Source organism: Cotesia glomerata, linkage group LG1 (genome assembly GCF_020080835.1).
Source record: "Cotesia glomerata isolate CgM1 linkage group LG1, MPM_Cglom_v2.3, whole genome shotgun sequence".
Lineage (NCBI taxonomy): Eukaryota > Metazoa > Arthropoda > Insecta > Hymenoptera > Braconidae > Cotesia > Cotesia glomerata.
In genome coordinates, this window is record NC_058158.1 from 5,819,198 (window position 1) to 5,841,856 (window position 22,659).

At 30.6% G+C, this 22,659-nt stretch overlaps 1 protein-coding gene across 1 annotated transcript in view; it reads right to left on the bottom strand.

Moving 5' to 3' along the window:
* LOC123269372 (protein amalgam-like) overlaps positions 1-22,659 on the bottom strand; it is a 37,884-nt gene that overhangs the window by 2,307 nt on the left and 12,918 nt on the right. The window contains exons 2-8 of the mRNA XM_044735061.1: positions 16,406-16,515; positions 10,750-11,089; positions 7,375-7,551; positions 2,903-3,058; positions 1,719-1,857; positions 225-373; positions 2-37 (exon numbers count right to left, since the gene is read on the bottom strand). Of these exons, the coding sequence (XP_044590996.1) occupies positions 2-37; positions 225-373; positions 1,719-1,857; positions 2,903-3,058; positions 7,375-7,551; positions 10,750-11,089; positions 16,406-16,515 (1,107 nt within the window). The remainder of the gene's footprint in view (position 1; positions 38-224; positions 374-1,718; positions 1,858-2,902; positions 3,059-7,374; positions 7,552-10,749; positions 11,090-16,405; positions 16,516-22,659) is intronic.

Below are 22,659 nucleotides of genomic sequence, written 5' to 3' on the forward strand. Positions count from 1 at the left end.
CCACCGATACTCGACACGTCGTTGGTTAGATTTATTTCTGTAAAATATTATCCAGTTAGTGGATTCAGCTAATTTATTATATTTTAATTCATTTACACTTAGGTGTTAAATAAGTAATGGGAATTAAGTCTGTGTATATGAGAAGATTTTAGTTAGTTTTAGATGGGAGGTTGGTTACTTGGATATATGTATATGTCTGCCGTTGGGTTATTAATAATACTTACTGTAGAGTCGTGAAGTACCCTCGGCTTTTCCTAAAATGTTCGAGGCAGTGCAGACATAAATACCCTCATCTTGCTCGGTAAATTTTTTTATCACAAGTGCTGTTAGTACTTGGTAGCCGGAACGTTCTTCGTGGATTTCGTACTTTGGCCTGTTTTAAATCAATTTTCGTACTGTGGTTATTTATTATTTTTTATATAATAACTATGGGCTTGAATTTATAAGTATATCAAGTTTCATTTTTGGAATTCATTATTTAAAGGGTGCATTTTTTAAGAGGGGAGACTACCCCAGCATTCTAGTGGAAAAAATCTAATAATTTTGTCGTAAATTTTTTGTTTATCCTGTGATTAATGTAAATTTTATAGCGATACAAAAAATTCGATCAATCATTGCAGATTTGTTGAAAATTATTGTGATGAAAACAATTCCTGTCGTGTGTCGTGGCTCAAAAAGCGTTTATTATTTTCAATCTTTCATCGATAAAAAGTTTTATTAAAAAGAAATGATGAACCATGATAGATTTGCTGAATTGAAATTAAATTAAATTATATAAAAAAAAAAATGAATAAATAACTATTGATTTATTTTATTTAATATAAGCTTGTCTAAATGTTTGTACCGTAATTTTAAATTCTTAATTCAGAAACAACATTACAAAAGAAAATAAAAGATCTTAGTTTGTTTTATTCTTTATCCTGGCAAAAATATTTTTAACTTAAGTCTGATAAACACAAGAAAATATTTGTTTATTTAAAATAAATATACGACTAACCGAAAACAAATTGAAATTATCAAGTATTAATTTTTCTTTTTAAATAATTAAATATTTGAAACAAATAGAAACTTTTTTACTAAATGCTCAAAAACCACAGAAATTAATTACACGCTGAAGTAACTTGTCGTGTCGGTTACCCCTTTCATACTGAAAATATTTTAGCAAGTAGTTAATTAAAAAAAAAGGATCCGATGGTTAATTTTTTTGTAAGTCTAGTTGGTGAACTTTTTTGCATTGAAAAAAAAAAAAAATGATGAAATAAAGTAAGAAAGTGCAGATAGGAATACTAACAGCTTCTTGTCGCAACTACATATCACATTCTCGAACAAGTTTTAACTTTAACAGTTTAACACACATAACTTTCGAATAAACCTACTTTTATAAAAAGATGTATACACATATGGGTACTATTTCAAATAAAAGCATTGGATAATACTTTGTTACTTAAGTTTTGATAAAAAATATTTGTCAAATGTCGTCTGAACAACTTAAATATTTATTTGAAACTATAAATAGAGTTTGTTGAAGTAAAATAGAAGAGGAAATGGGACTGTATGTTAATGCAAATAAATTTAATGAAATAATTGAAGCTCGACAAATATTAGATTACGAAGGTATAGACAGTTGCGATTCTATGACTATCTAGGTAAATAATTAAACAGTTATAAAGACAAATAAATAAATAAATCTAAAGTTAATAGAGAGCTGCGCTTCTCACCCGTCGACCAGCATTTCCGTTCGGTTCTTCTCCCAAAAGTTTATCGTATTAGGATGTGCCTCGATAGAGCAGTCCATTTGCACTCGAGTACCCAATGGTGCTCCTAGCAGCTGGCTCTGAACTTGCACCGTTGGTGCAACTGGGTAACAGAATTTCTCCAATCAGAAATAGATTGAATATAATTTAAGAAAAACAATTCAACCTTTAAAATTAACTTTTCTAGAAGTATAATATAGAAAATGATCAATGTTACATGAAATACGGTAATGAATTATGCAAGACAGATCCTGATGCTACTTTCGGGTAGAAAAATTTATGATATTTTTATGCGACCCACTTAATAGATATCAAAATAAAATCATTAAAAAATTTTATTGAGTAACAGAAGAAGATATTTATAATCGAAAAATAGAAATATTGATTAGAAATTAATCGAACAATATTAAATTCAACGTATTAATAATCAAAACGATAATGATGATACAATTTTCACTTTTTTTTTATTTTTTAATATAATACCTTAGGTCAATATTTTAGCAATTAGCTTATTGTTATTTATTGATTGATATGATAACTCGAGATCAGTGACACCTGGATGTTTATTCATCTTGAATCAGTCAGAAAATTTCAAGAATTGTTTTCTCTACTCAAGTTAATTTTTTTTATTAATGTGTCTGTGAATTGACCATAAGTCTGTCATTGATTCAATCCAATTCTAAATATTCCTAGAAATTTAAAATCAATAAATTTGCTTTTGGTAGATATATTTGATTATAAATTTATTTTCAAAAGAACCTTTTAGTAGATATTTAATTCATAAACTTCAACAAGACTACTATCTAGGTCAATTAGTTAATAAAATAATTAAACAAAGTTGAACTAATTGATATCTTACTGATAATAAATTTTTCAATTATTATTTTATAACTTATTTAAATAGTAACTGAATAAAAATACATTCCAGAGAGATTAAATTGACATTATTCGATTTCTATTTTCATTCGATGATTTGAGTATTTTTTTTTTTTTATTTATAAAATAATCTAAAATGACTGATAAAAAAACTTAATGATACGTGAAAACATAATGATACTTGAAAAAGCTTTAAAAAGTTATCACAAATCCTGTGAAAATAAAAAATAAAATAGGTGAATAAAAATAATTGGAAATAAAAATCAACTCACAATTTACTTCGAGTGCGACACGTTTGCTGACAGTAGGTGGAACGTCATTGGTAGCAATACACATATAAACACCCATTTGCTGTCTATCCACTCGATAAAAATGCAGCTTTGACTCATTGTAAATTTCCACTTTTTTAAAATTGTAGCTCTTGCCACCTAGAACACAATCAAGATCATTATCAGCATAAGTACACACTTGTCTGCTTTAAGTTCCGTCAAATTTATTCCGTCTAGTTCTATCGTATTTTATTTCAATCTCTCTGTCATTATTGTTATTGTCATCGTTATTTTTGTTATTATTATTATCATTATATACCATTTTATTTTTTATTAAAAAAAAAATTCTCAAGAGTAAAGAACTCAAAAGCAAAAGGAAAATCAAAGTCATAACGTCAACAGTTGTGTTAGTATCGAGTTAGCGCAAACTTTTTGAAACACTCGAACCAAGTAGAGAGAAACGAGAGACCGGTTGTGTCTCTTAGCGTACTCCGATCTACTCGAGGAAATACAGTGCAGTATTCGAGATTTGAGTGCGAACAAGTGTGCAGTAATTTCTTTCTTCCAATCGACAAATAAACTTTCAAATAAAAATAAAAGTACAGCAATCGTATCACCGGAAGCACAGCACGGAAATATTATATTCAAACAAAATTTTAAACCTTCCTGTTCTTTCAATATCCAACATCCTTTTCTATAAAATACTTTTACTTTTAATAATCTATTTTTCCATTTTACCTTTTCTTTGATTTGCATAAGCGCGTGTCTTTTATATACCCTGCCCCAGTCGGATCTACTCGACAGAAAACAAACAAAACCGAACTAAAAAATGCTAAAATAAATATGCGTCAGTTAACGAGTTTGAAACTATTTTTTCACCCATGAGCTGTTTTCTCGTTATCTCTTTGGTACTTCTTTTTTTCTTATTTTTATTCTCTACTTAAAAGTTGCTTCACTTCACCGTTCTCCGTTCTTCGTTCTTCGGTTGTTCACTTACTCATCTCGTGTACTCTACCACATATATATAGCTTAATGTTGATGCTGAAGCGTAATACTCGGTGGCAGTGTTATTTCGACCTCAGTTGAGTACAAGACTCGCGTGAAAGATCGATCAAGATAAACAAACCAAGGAATAAGTACAAGACTGTAGTACTATACAGTTATAGTTGTTGTGTAGTTGCTGTAGTAGATTCTGTACAACCAACCATAGAGCAAAACCATTGCCGGGTGTAGAGTTTGAGTGAAACAGCGAGTCAAGGCAAACGCCAAATAAGAGGATGTACACAGCAGTAGTCAGAAGCAAATTCGGAGTTAACTTGGCTTTACTTACACTCAACGTGTCTATGTATTTTCCGTCTTATAACTTATATGTACACACATAAGTATGCAACTATACAAGTCTAACTCTCTCTTTTTATCAGCCCTTTTCCACCGCTTCTTATTCTGTTCTTATTCTATTCCGAGCACCGCTGCAGCTCCTTACTTGGAGCCGAGCGACCCTTACCCTTACTTCACGAACGTCAACGACCAAACACTATCTAGTAAGACCACTATTACTCCTACTTGGTTGTTTCACATCCAACTTTTACCCGACTCAAAGTTGGCGATCGTATACGTGCACGTACAGGATAAAGACGATCTACTGAAAGTAGATAGACCGAGACCAAGACCAAGACCAAGACCAAGATCGAGACTAAGAGTGAGAGGAGAAGAACAAGAGGATGAGGAGGGTAGAAGGATAAAGTAGTTTGGGCGCAGTGAATCCGTTTGGGCCGAGAACGAACGAGGCGAAGAGGTGAAAGCAGAGGCGGCCTATAAGGAGCTTCCTCTTTACTAAACTTGTGCTCAAAGAGAACCTGGTTACTTCACAACATCCACGTTCCTCGTTATATTATATCTACTCTTCTTACTACATAATACTCCTTAGATACTGTGTTTTATATATAGGTATATACCAGCAGGCTTTATGTAGACCTTATTACGAAAAGACTGCTGCTAAACTCAAGACTATGGTCTACACCCCCATCGTATCTCGCTCTTGCTTTTCTTCTTATATAATATATATATATATATATATATATATATATATATATATATATATATATATATATATATATATATATATAAGAACCCACATTGCGAATTGCGATTCGTCTACGCCTCACTTGTTTTGCATTACCTCTGCTTTTTTTCACCGAGTTTTCCATTTATTTTTACATAATTTGTGTATACATCAGCTATCTCTGGCAGCGAGCTCGAAATACTCCTGGGATGGGTATTTGTCGAACGTTGAGAGTTAATCTTGATTATATTTTTAACCATTCGATTTCAGCGCGCCCTTTTGTTTTCAATTATCTTGAGTGAGAAAGAAATAACTGAACCGAGAGAGAGTTCAGTGAAGACAAGGACGCCAGGAGAAGATGAAAATGTCGAAGGTGTCGTGGTAGTTGGCTGTGCTGCCTTGCACGACCAGGCTGCCGGGGATTATTCAATCGAGAGCCTTCAATAACGACGACGCTATTTCTTTTCTTTGTTCGTCCTCTTTTTCCCCGTCTTTGTCTTTGTCTAAGTCTTTGTCTTTATTTTTGTTCTTCCCCGAAAAAAATAAAAAAATCTGGGAATGTGAAGTGTAGATTGAGGATGAGCGAGAGAAATAATAGAATAGAGTAAAAAAAAAATTATTTTTATACACAGAGATGTTGATAAATACAGGTACAGTGGTGTGTGTGTGTGTGTGTGTGTGTGTGTGTGTGTGTGTGTGTGTGTGTGTGTGTGTGTGTGTGTGTAAACCGGACAGGAATGGTGCAGTACGAATGGTGCGGTGTCGTTAATAGACAAGGTATGCGTGTATGTATGTGTGTGTAGACATATACATATATGAGCACACCTTTGGTGGTACCGATCTCCCGACGATTATTCTCAGCGAATACGAGAGAGAAATCTACAACGGTGGAGGAACCGCACAGGGTTTTCCGTGGCGTGCATGCTCGATGAGTCAGCGGGAACGACGACGCTCTGGCACCCGGTGTTAGCTGCTCAGCTCTACGTCTTTTTATTTTTTTATCACAATCGACTATTTCTTTTTCCACCGGTTTGTTTTATTTTATTTAACTTTATTTTATTTTTCTTCCTCCCTTCTCTTATTCTCTTTATTTTTTAACCCGAACCTCTTTTAATATTGTTTTTTCCCTTCCTTGCTCTCAGCTCAGCTCAACGCTATTCACAGCAGTTCGCACCTAAATTTACCGCGAATTGTCCAGAAGTTCAAAGTGACTATCACGTTGGAAAATTTACACTGAACGAGTTTTTATTATACATATATTTATCACAATATACGTATACGTATATAATATTATTCCGGAGGAATTTCCTCAACGCGAGACGTGTGTTACATTTGCTCCCGGGACTTAATTTAAATTTTTAATACGTTCGGGGAGTAAATTGCACATCCCGTTTTAAGACCAAAGAATAATAAAGTAAAAAAAGAAAAAGAAGCAACATAAAGTAACTACTCGGGCTTAAAGTATTTAATGCTTTAAATTAAATGAAAAATGTTACAAGAGTGGCAACTTTGGCAGCCGAAACATATAAGCGAGCTGGTATCTTATGGTACTGCTGGTCTTGCTACATCATGTGCATTAATGAAATATATAACGATCCTGTGCCTCGCGTTGGCCATAAAATAACGATAATGTCTCGGTGAAAATTGTGCATGCAGAAGGTCCATTTGGGAAGCTATAGTAGAGACTCTGGAGAGTCATGAAGTGAGATTGTCGACGTGCTGTACGCGGTATGAACGACTAGATGTTAGATTCTACATATACGATACACAATATATGTCTACATTGGAATTATTATATATAGCTGGTTTTATGTAACAATAGATACAAGGATACATGAGTAAAGAGCAAAGACGCGACATGAGGAGATCAAATTGGTGAAGAACGAGGAGACGATGTAGAAGGTAGTGATGCGAGTAACAGGATGCTATATGATGTACTAGTCAGAGAATAACGCGAAGAGTACAGAAGGAGGACAAAAAGAATAAAGAGAATGGAAGGCTGAAGCTTATGGGTAAGTCGTAAAATAGCGATCCCGTAGTGGGATTTGATTCGCTGTTGACAAGCGAAAATTACTAGTCCGTCGTCGAGAAATCTCACGGGGTAAAGCCGGAATATAACACGCGGTGGGTTCCTCCATGTTTTGGAGTGGGATCCAGGGGATGAAAAGCCAGGGATTTGAATCTTACTCTCTTCCGACTCCCGAAGCTATCTGTCTCTATTTTTGGTCTGGGTTGAGTTTGGTTCGGGCTTGGGGACGGGTTTAGGCTTGAGCTTGGGTCGGGGCTTACTGGATGGAAATTTCGTACCGCCAGATGAGTATACAGAAGTGAGTAGTGCAGGGTTCTGAAAATAAGGTACGGAATATGCTTGACGGTAGTATATCTATACACTAAGTAGACAATAGATACGAACTATAGGAACTCGAGAACGAGGTCGAATTCCTGATGAGGATGTGCTGCCCGTCCTCTCGTCGCCAAGAAACTCTCGGCTTCGGCGTCCCTGTGGCTTGACAATTGAGTGTGACGTTTTCACCCTCCGTCACTGACAAGTCCTTGCTCGTTTCGTCCCCGTAAACAATGTCCGGTGGCACTGCAATCATACAATGTTGCTCATCAGTTCTTTTTTTTTTTTCTTTAAATTACATTAACATCAATTCAATAATTATTATCATTATAATTATTGTAATAATGTATCTTGAATTTTTATAGTGAGATGTTTGTTTAATAAAAAAAAAAAAAAAAAAAAAAAAAATACTTTTAATTTTAATTTTAACGTTTTTATTTGATTATTAGAGAATATGTACTTCATAATTTGTAAATAAAATATGAGATGATTTTTTAACAAAATTGTAGATATTGGTATCGACACTGATTTTAAAATGCATTTCATTTGATAACATTCTCATGCATTACAATCGTTTTGAATAATTAACATACAGTATGTCTATTTTCATTCAATCACTGACATAAATAATTGAGCAGGGTTTTTTATTTATAAAAATTCAAAGTCAATATTTAATTCGAATAAATAATTGAGAATTTTGATTTAAAATTTACAGCGATATTGTGAGATATTAAAAACCATCGACTCAACTGTAGAGATTGAATATTTATCCGAAGCTGTCTGTAATCATTGTAATCATTCATTCGGCTTAAATAATGTAATAATTTAAAAGCAAAAAATTAAAATACCGGGAAACGATGGTTATATTGACTATGTTTAATATTGTCGGGTTTATTTATAGATGCACATCCACACAGACAAGTAGAATTGCACAGTACAATTCAATATTAAATCCAATACTGAAAATTAACAGTAAATACGTGCCAAACAAATATACAGTGTACAAAGTTCACTTCTCGGGAAATATGAAATTTTATTGTTGAAAAATATTTTTACGTTGTTAATATCAAATAAATATTAATGACTGTTATATATATTTTTGAATTATACATGCATATTTATGTTTAATTTATCTATTCGAATAAAAATGTATTTTTACTAATTCTAGAGTTAAAAATAATGAAAAAAATGAATGCCTAAAGACTATTTGATTTGCAATAAAATATAATATTAAATATTAGCATCAACAGCGAAGAGTTGATATTGGCTAGTTAGGAGATTCTGCTTTCTATGCACGAACTGAGTCGGATATGAATGAGATGCTCCTGTGGACATTTACAGGTGTACATACATAAATGTACATATACAGAAAGGAGCGTCGGATAGGGGTATATATTTGTTCGGTGAGATTTGCCGAGAAGACTTGAAGCCAATCAATGTGAGTCGCATATTCGCTTCGTCGGTAGCACCCCTTCTATATCTATATAATACCGAATCTTCTCTTTACTCTTCCTCATAGCCTGTCTCGCTCTTTACCTTTGCTTACTCGGTCATTCCAGGTGCTTACTCACTCACTCATTTTCTGTCTTTGCCCGTCTCAGCGGTACCATATATTGGAATTTCTAGTAGTATACATAAAGCTCGAGAGTAACCGCTATGCATATATGCGGATACTCTCAGTCCGAATCACATAAAATCTGTCAATGTTTTATATTTGCAGAGGTCTGTAATTTCTGAAAATCCTTTTGAAAGTACCTTCAACCAAAAATCAATATCCATAAAATTTTAAATTGCTTTTCAGTGTGCCGTAAAATTTTTACCGACTCAAAAATGACATCCATTGTTTTCTTTATCAGTTTTTATTGGTTTATTTGGCTCATTCGAAATTTCATAAACATGTCATAGGTCGAGCGAAAGGTCACCAGGCCGTGTAATAAAATATTTTTGTTACTTTATATACTAAATTGATGAATTTTATACTGCACCGACATATATTTTTTTACGATGCTAAAATAACGTCGTTATATTCTGTAAATATTCAACTAATAGTTTTTTGATATTAATTACATATAAAATTCTAAACAAATTTAAAAAGCAAAGTACTGTTAGATTAAAAAAAAAAAAAATTGAATTTTATTAAGAAAAAAATTTTTAATTATTGAGAAAGATGCATTAATTCTGTAACTCTGATCAATTGATTTTAATTTTTAATTCAAATAATCAATAACTTGTCTAAATAAATTTATTGTGACATTTTAAATTAAAAGTTGAGGTTTCAAACCCGTCGGTTTAGTTACTGTCATAATTTATTGGACTCGAAGGTACGAAAATAATGAAACTTTTATTTTTATTTACCACAGAAAAACTGAGTTATACGTTTTACTATTGATAAATAAGTTATTTAATATGAAGTATTAAATGAAAAATTAATCAATCTAATTTAATGAAGAATAACACAATTGAGCGTGTACTCGACACTTGATAATTTAATTAACTCCCTTCTTTCAACTGTTTGACAGCATGACCCTGCCTATGACAATAGTATCTTGAATTATTGTTTTTTTAAACACTCGATAACTTTTTGTGATTTCAGTTTCAATGTAAATTAGTTCAGTAGAGACATTTAAACGTACATAGCAGAACCTGAGGCTAAACGAGATAGAACCGCTGATAACTTTTTTTTTGCAACAGAGCTATTTTTTTTTTACCTAAAAGTTGTGAGCCATTTTATTTCAGATACTACAGAATTCTATAAAATGGTGCTTTAATTTTTGCTGCAAACCAACTGAGTGTTTAGTTTCATCTGAACTAGATGTCTCATTTCACCCAAGGCTTGTTCAATCTTTTGCGAGAGATAATTTTTATGATTTGCTATTTATGATGAATGTAATACTTGTTATTAAAAAATTTTTTTCTTTTTATTTATTTTTTTTTTTTTTACTTGAACTGATTAAATTAATTTTGAAAAGACTTTATTTTTATTTTCTTAGTAAAAATGTAAATTAGCCAAGATTACGTCGGATAAAATAAAATTATTTACCTATCTATCTATTTATCACATATAAGTGTCAGGAATAAATCAACAGGAAATAAGACAGACATTTAACTTGAATTAATAATTACATTTTCGTCACTAACAAGTAATTTCCTGTTAAATTTTTGATAAATATTTAATTGCGACCACAATTGTACTAAATAATGTACAAAAATTCAAGACTTTATTAAAAAAAAATGATTAAAAATTTCAAATTAAGAAAAATAAATCTAATTTGTAAAGGACTTATAATTAATTACACATATTTACAAAACGAGTAAAATCATTCATTCCTAAGCATTATTTTTCTTTTTACTATACCCTTAATTCGAAAAGCAATAACTCATGATCCTGATAAATAAAACAAAACAAAAGGTTGAATGGTTTTGTAAAAACGTAATATTTCTTACCTAAAATAGATAAACATCCGAGTTCGGAGATCATAGGTGATGTATTGATTTGACACATATAGCATCCCTCGTCGGACTTTTTCAGGTGGCGTATATGCAACCGCCACGTGCAGTTGACGCCCTCGTCCATCACCTGATTGCTTCCAATCACGCCATGAACTGGTGCTGCTACTGGTGCCACCGCTGGTACGAGTCCGCCGGCCCCAGAACCCATGGAGATAGCGTTGGACGTGCCAGAACAACCACCGGCTTCATAAGAAACTGCGATGCGATTATTGTGGGTCACGATTCGTGTGTCCAATGAGAGAACAGTTTGGTCCGACGCTCTCAGCCATCCTACCTGGAAATAGCCAACATTTCACCATCAATTCATTTTCCTTTCCTATTATTTCTTCACGTCTATTCAATTCCTTCTTCTCAGTATATAAAATAATATAATTAAATAATTAATTATTAATTAACGATATTACATTCCTCCGGTAACTTTTTTTCGTTTCTTTATCGCTCACTCACATCAATAGACATCAATAAAAAAATGTTCTACATCTATGAAAAATATGCACAGCAAACTAAAAGTTACCACGCTATTTAATTAAATATAGTTGAAAAATTTTTAATTAAAATAAATATAATACAACAACTTGGTAGCTAGTGTGCACGAAATAGTTTTTTTTTCTATTTTCTTTTTTTAAACTGTACCCATGAAAAGTGTTACCGATGTAACACTTTATTTTTTTTAATGTATATAATGTACACTGATAAAAAATTAATTTGATTTAAGATTAAAATTCTTGAAGCAAAAAAATAATTTTTAACATCTTGATTCGATTAGAATTTATTTGAATCAAAAATAACTTCTTATTTCAAGAATTTCAATCTTAAATCAAGTTGATTTTTTCTATCAGTGCACTAATAGAAGGATTTAGTACAGAGTACTAACTAAACTGATTTAGTAACAAAATTTTTATTCATTTATTTGGAAGAAACAAATAATTTGTACCCATCAATATTATTTGTTACAGTTTAATAAATGATTTCTTTATAAGAACAAAGCCTTATTATATGGAAATAAATATTTAGTTCCACCAAATAATATTTAGTAACAGGTACTAAATATTTCTTTTGCAAGTATTGTCGGTAGATGACTATGCTTTAATTCCAATGTTTATGTGATACATAACCTATACCACTAACTTAGATTATTTTATTCAGCTCGATTTTGGGAGATTTATTAAACCGTTAAAAACACACATACTCCCAATAAATATCTTCTATTTATGTCTTTTCACAGTGGAGTTTAGTTTACATTTTTTAATTTACCTATTATTGATGTGTTAAAAACTTGTTTAATTTTAAATTTTATAAATGTCTCAAACGAAAAAATATAATTTAATGAGATTTTTTTCTTTATAATACCTTATATTTTTACTTAAAATTATTTATTTTAATTATTTTTGTTTAGTTATTAAGTTAAAAAGTTAGATCACACGCTAAAATTAGTTAAAAAATTAATTTCTTTGATACCACAATAAACGATTTATTGAGTACCAATAAATAATTTGTTAAATACTACTAAATATTTATTTGGTGGTACTAAATGGGCTTTAATAAATGATTTAGTACACTGATAGAAGGATTTATTTGTATTAAATAATACTTGTTAATAGTTAACAAATCATTTATTAGAGACCACTTTTTAGTATTAAACAAATATTTCTTAGTATTTAAAATGATTTTTTTGTATTTAATAAATCTGATATTCATTTATTAAATATTAATAAAACTTTTTAAATACTAAGAAATATTTGTTAAGGTCTAAAAAATGGCTTCTAATTAATGATTTGTTAGATATTAACAAATATTTTTAACTATAAACAAATCCTTCTATCAGTGTACCTATTACTAAATATTTGGTAATGAAAGGTTTGTTACTAAATCATTTAGTATCTGTTACTAAATCTTATTAAATAGAACTAAATCCTTCTATCAGTGTGTATAATACACAATATAAATATGTAAATGTGTGTAGAGCGAATGTGATGAGAAGATTTTTCAGCATGACAATCTTACATTAAGCTTGATATGGTACGACAATCGGTGAGAAAGCCAGTGATATAGGCCAGCTTCGAGGGAAACCAGACAGACACATTCACTTGTACTGATTTCCCTCAACACCGCATTACAATGCCTACGGATTTGTTATGTATATTATCTGTCACATCTACGTACATATATGGAAGTGCAGTATTGATATACATATGCATATACATGTATACATTTAGATGCAGGTGATGCTCATACCACCCCCACTGTCTCTGGGTGTAAATGTGTTGCTATTGAATTACTCAATACAACGTGTTTCACCGCGAAACTCGTCATTCACCCAATAATCTACAATTAATCCGATTTACACAGTTCTCGGTTCCTCTTACTGCTTGGAAGCATATACACCTACTGTTACCGTACATCCATATCTATATTTATATCTGTATCTTTATCTAATAACTACATCCATAGTGGTGTAAGTTTATACGTATATGATATACAGCGGTCTTAGTCTCTCAGTGCTCTCCGTGACTCCTTTGCATACAATTTCATCGCAAATAGATGATTGCAATTACGTAAATTCAAAGTTATACCGTGCAAGTTACAATGGCATTTTACTTAGAGTTATAATACAAGGTAGATGCTTTACTTTATTCAATTATTCAAACTTTAATTGATTATTTCATCAACGTTATCACTATTTTATTAATTAAGTTGTTTATAAATCAAAGTAGTTTCAATTTAACTGCAGTGAAATGTCCATTAAACTACGTGGGTAAAATAGTGTAATTTTTTTTATTAAAACTTTTATTGTAATTGAAATTTTAGTGACATAAATTGAATAACTGTCAATGACTTTAGCCAATATTTGAGTTTAACAATCTATTTCAATATATCTTATTTTATTTAAAAATTAATCATAAAGTTAAAGGAAGATCTTACCATGAATTTTACTTCATAAAATATTTGCTTATTTTATTGATATTAATAATTGGAGATGGATTATTTTATATAAATATCGAGAAATTTCAGTTATACTTCAAGATTTTCGTTAAGATTAATAATTTATTGCAATATCGTTAACAGTTTTTACGAATTTACATCTTTCAATTTCCTTCACGTATCAATTTTGCATGAGAGAATATGGAATGTCAGTATTTTTGGGTATGTTAAAAAAAGATCAAATATATATGTACAATGCCTTTCAATGATTCGTACCGGTCAAGAATTTTACGGAAAATGGAAACATCAAAATTTGGCCAACTCTAAATAAAGAAATCACTAAGTAAAAAATTTATATAAATATTATATTAGAAATAATAAAAAAATTATTTGTCTAAATAAGGATAATTCGAAATTTCGATAATAATAAAGGTAGTAATGTAAAAATTTAGTTACCAAAAAAATTGGAATTATTTTAAAAAAGATAAGCATAAAATTATAAAATTTAAAAATAAGATATCTATGAAATTAGACAAATTATAAAACAAACAAGTGAAATGACAGATATTTAAAAAAATAGAGAAGAATAAATTAAGACAAGTCAATAAAAAGACAATTGAAAATCTAGAAATATAAAAAAATTGACAGTTTTAATTATTCGTAAACTTAAAAAATAGCCATATCTAAATAAAGACCAGTAAATTTAGATATCTTTAATTTTGGACATCTCTAAATATTTACAAATATAAATTTTTGCAATTCATAACAAAGACGATTAAAAACATAGTAATCATACAAAATAAGTACTAAGAAATTTAAAATACAAAAGATAGCTAAAAATTAATTAATTTTCCTGTGACCGCTGCTCCAGGAAGTTATAAAGTTATTTGTGATCAATTGTCCTGTCATTTTGAAAACACATCAAGATTTTGCTTTTAATCTTGGTAAAAAATATTTACGTAGACCCAAAACTGCCAACAGCTCCTGTGACCGCTGCTCCAGGAAGTTGTAGGTTATTTTTGATCGATTGTCTTTTAGACAATCTCTTTTAGATAGAGTAAAATCTCTGTCAGTTTTTAAAATTACAGGACAATCGATCGCAAATAACTTTACAACTTTCTGGGGCAGCGGTCACAGGAGCTGTTGGTAGTTTCGGGTCTACATAAATATTTTTTACCACGATTAAAAGCAAAATCTTGGTGTATTTTTTAGATTACAGGACAATCGAACGCAGATAACTTTACAACTTCCTGGAGCAGCGGTCACAGGAGCTGTTGGCAGTTTCGGGTCTACGTAAATATTTTTTACCAAGATTAAAAGCAAAATCTTGATGTGTTTTCAAAATGACAGGACAATTGATCGCAAATAACTTTATAACTTCCTCCTGGAGCAGCGGTCACAGGAAAATTAATTAATTTTTAGCTATCTTTTGTATTTTAAATTTCTTAGTACTTATTTTGTATGATTACTATGTTTTCAATCGTCTTTGTTATGAATTGTAAAAATTTATATTTGTAAATATTTAGAGATGTCCAAAATTAAAGATATCTAAATTTACTGGTCTTTATTTAGATATGGCTATTTTTTAAGTTTACGAATAATTAAAACTGTCAATTTTTTATATTTCTAAATTTTCAATTGTCTTTTTATTGACTTGTCTTAATTTATTCTTCTCCATTTTTTTAAATATCTATCATTTCACTTGTTTGTTTTATGATTTGTCTAATTTCATAGATATCTTATTTTTAAATTTTATAATTTTATGCTTATCTTTTTTAAAATAATTCCAATTTTTTTGGTAACTAAATTTTTACATTACTACCTTTATTATTATCGAAATTTTGAATTATCCTTATTTAGACAAATAATTTTTTTATTATTTCTAATATAATATTTATATAAATTTTTTACTTAGTGATTTCTTTATTTAGAGTTGGCCAAATTTTGATGTTTCCATTTTCCGTAAAATTCTTGACCGGTACTAATCATTGAAAGGCATTGTACATAGTAATGATTTTTCCATTAAGCATTAATAAAAACTAAAATTAAAAAACTTTACTTTTTAGAAATAACTGCCGTTAGAATATCGAAGCAACAAATTTTCTAAATTCTTTCACGTTTGATTTTTTTAGCGATTGATTGCTCACAATAAATATATTTTTATAAAAAAAAATTATAAAGATTATTATTTTGATAGTGAATAAGATACTTTTCACTTTGATGATGCAACGTGTTTGCGGAAAAACGTGACTATTTCGTATCAGAATTGTTGGACACAGTGGGTGTAGTAGTGAATGAAAGATGCAGGAAGTGTTGTTGGCGAAGTGAGTGTCGGAATAAGGAGCGATGATGTCAGTAGCAGTGGTGGTAGTGGTGGTAGTGAAGAAAAGAGAATGAAGAGGTGAGTTAACCCGATGGCTATCTTGTGGATATAAGGATAAAGAAAAGAGGTTTGTTTTCCAAGCGTATCACCTTGCGGGCTCGTGAGTAGGAATAATGGATTCTTTTAACGCTCACGGCATCACTTGTCGTTCGGACAAATGATGAAGGAGTGAAATGTCTGATGTCGAGTCAGTTGTTTCTAGTTGTTCTTTTACCCTCCCTTTTATTTTAATCTTTTAAATTTGACGGTTCTCCATTTTAGTATTTGTTATTTCGATTTACTTACCTTGTATTTTCCGATGTTACGGACGTAACAAGAAAACACAGCTTCACGTCCAATTGCCGCTGTCTGATTGCCGACGGGTCGGACGAACGCTGGACCCGATGTGTATGTCTCTAAAAATAACAAATCACTCGATTTATTCTTGTCCTACTTTTTGTCTTTACTTTTATATTTATTTTTATTTTTATTTTTATTTTTATTTTTATTTTTATTTTTATACTGCCCTTTTTTAGTCAGTTGAAAGAGAGCTTTCGATTTTATTCTGACGGATTTACAGAGAATTATTTGTAAGCTACAGTTTAGTAACATCAAATGATCTAGAAGGCTCTTAAAGCAACTATTTGTTCGTTTTAGATTAAATTTTATTAATTTAAAGATTAATGTAATCATGTAAAGACTTTTTTATCCCCTTGATGGATTATACTACACGGCTCTACTGTGAGTTTGTTTCGTATTACATCACATGAGTATGAATGAGCTATTTAAGCTTCAATTCAATGTGATAATGATAACTCGAGTATTCATGGTATTCAATCAGTTTGAAAATGTGGGGTATCAAGCTGTGAGGGATTTGCATTATCTCGAGAATTATTTTTTATGAATAGAATATTTTTTATATTTATATTTTCTCAATGAATAATGTTTTTATTTTATTTTAATATATCAGAACATATTTCAAAATAATATATTAAAAAAATACATCATATATTTGTTAACCATTCGTCTTGTAAATACATCACATATGTTTTGTAAACATCTACATGTGTATGAACTTCGTATATGTAATTTCATATATAAACATTTATCATGGTGAATATTTACAGTACTTTGAAGTGTGTGAAATAAAAAATGAAATATTGACAAAAAAATTTTAAATTGTGTCATAACGTCCGAACTTTTATCTATTTATTTATTTTTTTTAATAAATACTATTAATCCTTTATAAATATATATGGTTGAGAAAAAGCGCATCTTTAAATAATGAAAAAGTTATTGGAAATTAGAAAAAATGTTTAAATTTAACTGGCGTTCGTAGATAATTCATAAATTTTCAGATTATATAAAAACAACTCACATATTGAAATAATGATATTTCAAAGGTTATTTAATCTAGATATTCTCATAACGATTCTGTTTAGATTTTAATTTGAATATGAGTATTTTTATCTCAAGGTATTTATTTATTGCGACAATAATACTACCAATTGTGGTATCAAGAGCGTGAAAAAAAAAGTTTGAACCGCCAATAAAACAAATCAATTTAGCACGACACGTGTCAATAAATAATAACCAATAATCTAAACTTGTCAATTATTTTTAGGTTGACAAAACGTCTGAAACGTTATTTCGAGAATGTCTGAATTAATATCAGAATTATTTTGACAAATTAAAATTACTTGACAAAATTATTATTACACGGAAAAAGAAAACTCGAAAAATTACAGTATAAAATGTAAAATCGGTCCCGTCGTAATCAAAACTAGAAAAATTACAGTTTGAAATAATATTTTTCTAAATTCACTTTTTTAATTTAATATTCAGAGCTTACAATGTAAATATTACATTCTACAATGTAATTTTTATAAAATCTGTAATAATTACATTAGAAACTGTAATTTTTCGAGTTTTTATCACGAAGCGCCACGTTGCATTATATACTGTAATTTTTTGAGTTTTCTTTTTTCCATGTATATACCGCTCTCTGTTTTGGTTAGTAACAGAAAATTTATAGAAATTAATTATTAATGTATTATTAACTAAAATTATCACTTCTATTGATGCAGTACCCTCGATCTGATATAAAATGAAATATCTATAAATACACGCACATTTATTAATACTGTACACACAAAGGCACAAATTTAAATTATTCAGAAGTAAAATATGGTAGTAATGAAACTGGTGTGAATGAACATTGTGCACCTGTGGTCAGAGATTAATAATGAATTACAGCAATCAATATTCCAAAGTCCATGGACTGAGAGCGATTACACAACAATTGATGTGGACATGAGGTGCGAATGGTCATTCGGGAGCGAGTAAAGTGACTGGAAAAAAAAAACATTTAAAAAAACGAGCCCAACTCAAACTAATACTAAACTCAAACAAATAAAGTGGAAAAAAAGGTTAAAAATGAAATGAAAAAGCAAATATATTTGTTTTTTATTTATGTTTTTTTTATCCGGGAATGTGATGATATTTTTTTATCACTAATATACGTGTGAGGGTGCTTGATAAATCCTGGGAAATAGCAATGCTCAGAGAAGCATCGTTGACATTCCCCACACTTAGCTCTCGCGCGCGATATTCCATCTTCTGCATTAATTTGCTCGTTCGGTCGATCCTTGACTTTCTCATACCCCTGGGACGATGCTGGTGGTGGCAGTCGTTGGTATTCTGCGCCTCTTACTCCTCCAGCTCTTTATCCAATGCTACCTCATTCGACCTATCCTTTAGCTCATCTCATCCTTCAGTGCTATACCTAGTTACCTCCCTACCTCTCTACCAGTAGTGCTCCTGGTGTTAGTACAGCTCTCTAACCCTCATGCGCTGCCTCTGTACACCCCAGTACATACTCACATACACACAGACTAAAGTATTCAACTGTGTACAGGGTATACTGTTCTATAACCTACCCATCACGAAGCATACCAGGCATGCCTCCAGCTCGGAGTGACAGCACGGCTTAAATCCGAGAACGAGCAATATCCAAATTGCCTCAGTGCAGGGGTTTAACGTTTCCTAGCTCGACCGAGATAGCTTCGTGGACGACAAATCGCCGGGGGAATAAAACTTTCCCGTTGATGCACAGGATTGGACAGAAACAATAATGTACCTACGAGACTTGTCTCAGATTCTCTCATTTTCTATCGCGGTTCCGCTCATACGCTTACTGACACCAAGATAAAAATCAATCACTTAAGAAGCCTCACTTAACACATCATTTCATTGCTTTTTAATTTATTCAAGTTACTATTTTATTTATTAATCATACTTTTTGCATGCCATCAAATCAAGAAGCTACTACGGGTTGTTATTGACCGAAAAATTAGCTGCAACATTGATCAGATCAATGATTATGATGGACGGTTTGAAAATTTATTTAATAAAATTCATTATCTGTTGAGTGATTTATCAAATTTGTATTATTTACACGCGTGGATTTATATTGATGAATCCAAACATGCCTCGAGCACTCAATTTATGATGAATATAATAAAATGATGGGAAATTTTTTTTGATTAAAAAATTTTATTTCAAGATTTTGCTTCAAAAAATACTTGTAGTTTTTCAACGCAATATTTAAATAATTTTATCTTAAATAGTCAAATTAAAAAGATAAAAACGTATGAATTTAATTACGTTCTAGTGAAATGAAGATTTTTTATGTCGTGAAATTTAAACGAATTCACCTCAATTCGATAATTTTAATTATCTATTATCATATAATTTTCATTTAATTTAATATTTCAATCTTTATTCAGTTAAAAGTGTCAATCTGTTCGACATTTGTAATATCATTTTATCCTTGCGAAAGTTATTATGTAATTGGTTTTTAAGCGACAATCATATTACACTGAGCAAGAGACTAATTTAATTTATTATTTATAAAATATTAATTTATTATAGTAGAATTTAGCATGTAAATTCTTCCATGAACAAAAAAAGTTGAATTGAAAAAATAAGTAAATAAATAATATAAAATAAAATGCTTTTATTTGTAAAACAAAATAGCAAAATGTCCATTTGTAAAATTCCGTTCGTAGAGAATACGTTTTCAAAAATATTTATAAAGATAATAGTATTGATAAAACGTAACAGATTTTTTTATCTAACAAAAAAAAAAAAAAAAAAAACAACTATCAATTTGTTTTACGTGACACTTGTCACAAAAAAATATTTCATAAAATTCAGTCAGATATTTTTTAATAGTATACATCCATCGCATAGAAAAATTTAACCAATTAATCTAATGCGTGACACACACACACACTGTGCTCTCCTGGATTTATTTTTATTCTCTAAAGCCTTGTGTTAACTTTAATCAGTTATTTTCCGTGTACTCGTCAAGTAGTAATGTTTTGGACTCGGTGACTAAACCAATACCAGAACAAAGAAAGAAGAAAAAATAATAATAACAATCGTACATATATCTGTAGCCACACATACCTTACACAGCTATAATCTCGTCAAAAAAGTTTAAACTCACCGATGGAAAAGGATTTTCGCCATATTGTCAAAAGTGCCGTGAATTTTCCGGTTCGAAAAATCAAGGGGATAACGCTGAGAATAACTCGTGCGAAAAACGTTACGTTTAACTATTTTTTTCTATCGTATCGTTATTGTTTTTATTTTTACTCACTATACTATACTATTCTATTCTACATTTCTTTCACTCTACCTATATTTTAGCTATTTTTTTTCTCGTGTAGCTTTCCGTTTCATCCATCTCGCTCACCAGATTACTGCATCATACCACTATTCGCTTTTCTCTTTACTACACTCATTACAACACAACTATAACAACTATTTTTTTTTTCGTTTACCGTACGCTTTTTAAAAAAAATATTTCTTTTTACTTCCACGTCAGAGTATGTATTCACACTGCTCCCAGTAGAACTCGCGAGTGAAAATTCTTAATGCCGTGCATGGATTTCACGCATTTCCTTTCCAGTATACTATCACCATACCACGGTAGCACTATTACTATTATTATTACTATAACTACTACGACTACGACTACAACAGCAGTATATTCCGGCTTTATCGTACTACATCCAACAGTAAAAAACAGGATATCAGATGAAGAAATGTATATATAAAGAGATACATATCGTTGAAGCGTAGTAGTGGTAGTTATAGCAATCGTGATAGTAATAGCAATAGTAATAGTAATAGCAGCGGCTGTGCTGTTGAAAGAATGAATAGGTGTAAATGCACGGGTGAGCGTAATAAATACATATACATATACGTGCATATGAGCATTAGGAGAAGAACCGGGAAAAGGGAAAAAGGAAAATAAAATAATAAAATAAAATTCTCTTTTGGGAGTATTTTTCAGATTCCAGCGGCCTCGATCGATCTCACTATTTCTTTAAACTCTAGCTCTAGCTCTAGCTCTATCTTCAGCATCTACACCAGTATACGCCGGATCGGGAGTGTATATTTTATCCTGACATGTATATATTTATTTGCGATATATAGAGGACTGTGTTCGTGCATCGACGCACCTCTTATAGTTTTCGGTAAAGAGTTGATACAGAGAGCAAACGTGAAACGAATATACACATCATCATATATACATATATATGTATATTTGCACATACTAGAATCTACAATCTATACCGTAGATGTAATGGTAGTCTCAACTACTCAGGAGTTATATAACATAAAGACCGTGAGCCAGTGAGTAGAGTGTACCACCGGCGTACTGGAATACTAGGTCCTAGAATACTCATGAATTTACTATACAAAAGGATATCTCAGATTTAACGATAAATCCTTTTATATTCTATAAAACTTACCGAGGCATCTAAGTCATAAAACCGATAAATCCCTCGATAACTCACGTCCATAAAGGAAAATATACATATGCGTAAGAGATACAATTGTATTCCCGAGAAAGCCTAAAAGCTTCTATTATACTCATCTTTATTCTTTGCTTTTCAATATTATTATTATTATTATTATTATTATTATTATTAGTACTATAGATAATGTAAGCTCTATATCAACGATCTTCAACGTCTTTCTTCCACATTTCATATATTTTTTGCGCAATTGAAACGTCAGTTCTTTTGAAATTGATCGATTATCTTTTTTGTTTGTTCTTCCAGCTTGCATATATATATATATATATATATATATATATATATATATATATATATATATATATATATCTGCAAGAGAAATTTATTTTCTTTCCGTTTAATACATGTTTATTTTCTGAGACCAAGTATGGTAATATTAAGCTGTACGCTACTGGCAATAAAACATTACAAACGTTTGCAATAAAAGTATTGTTACTAAATTAAACAGCATTTTATCATGAGAATCCACTTGTTTGTAATAGTTATCGTCGTTTATACTGACGTAATTATTGTTTCAATGGCTAATGCTTAACAGTTATTTGAGATCTTTAACATTCTGTTGGTATGGGGCGAATTTATGTTGCACCATCGCGTGCTCGCTTTTAACTTATTATACAATATTATGTTAATACATCACTCTGAATATTACGAGAGATAACCATCGGG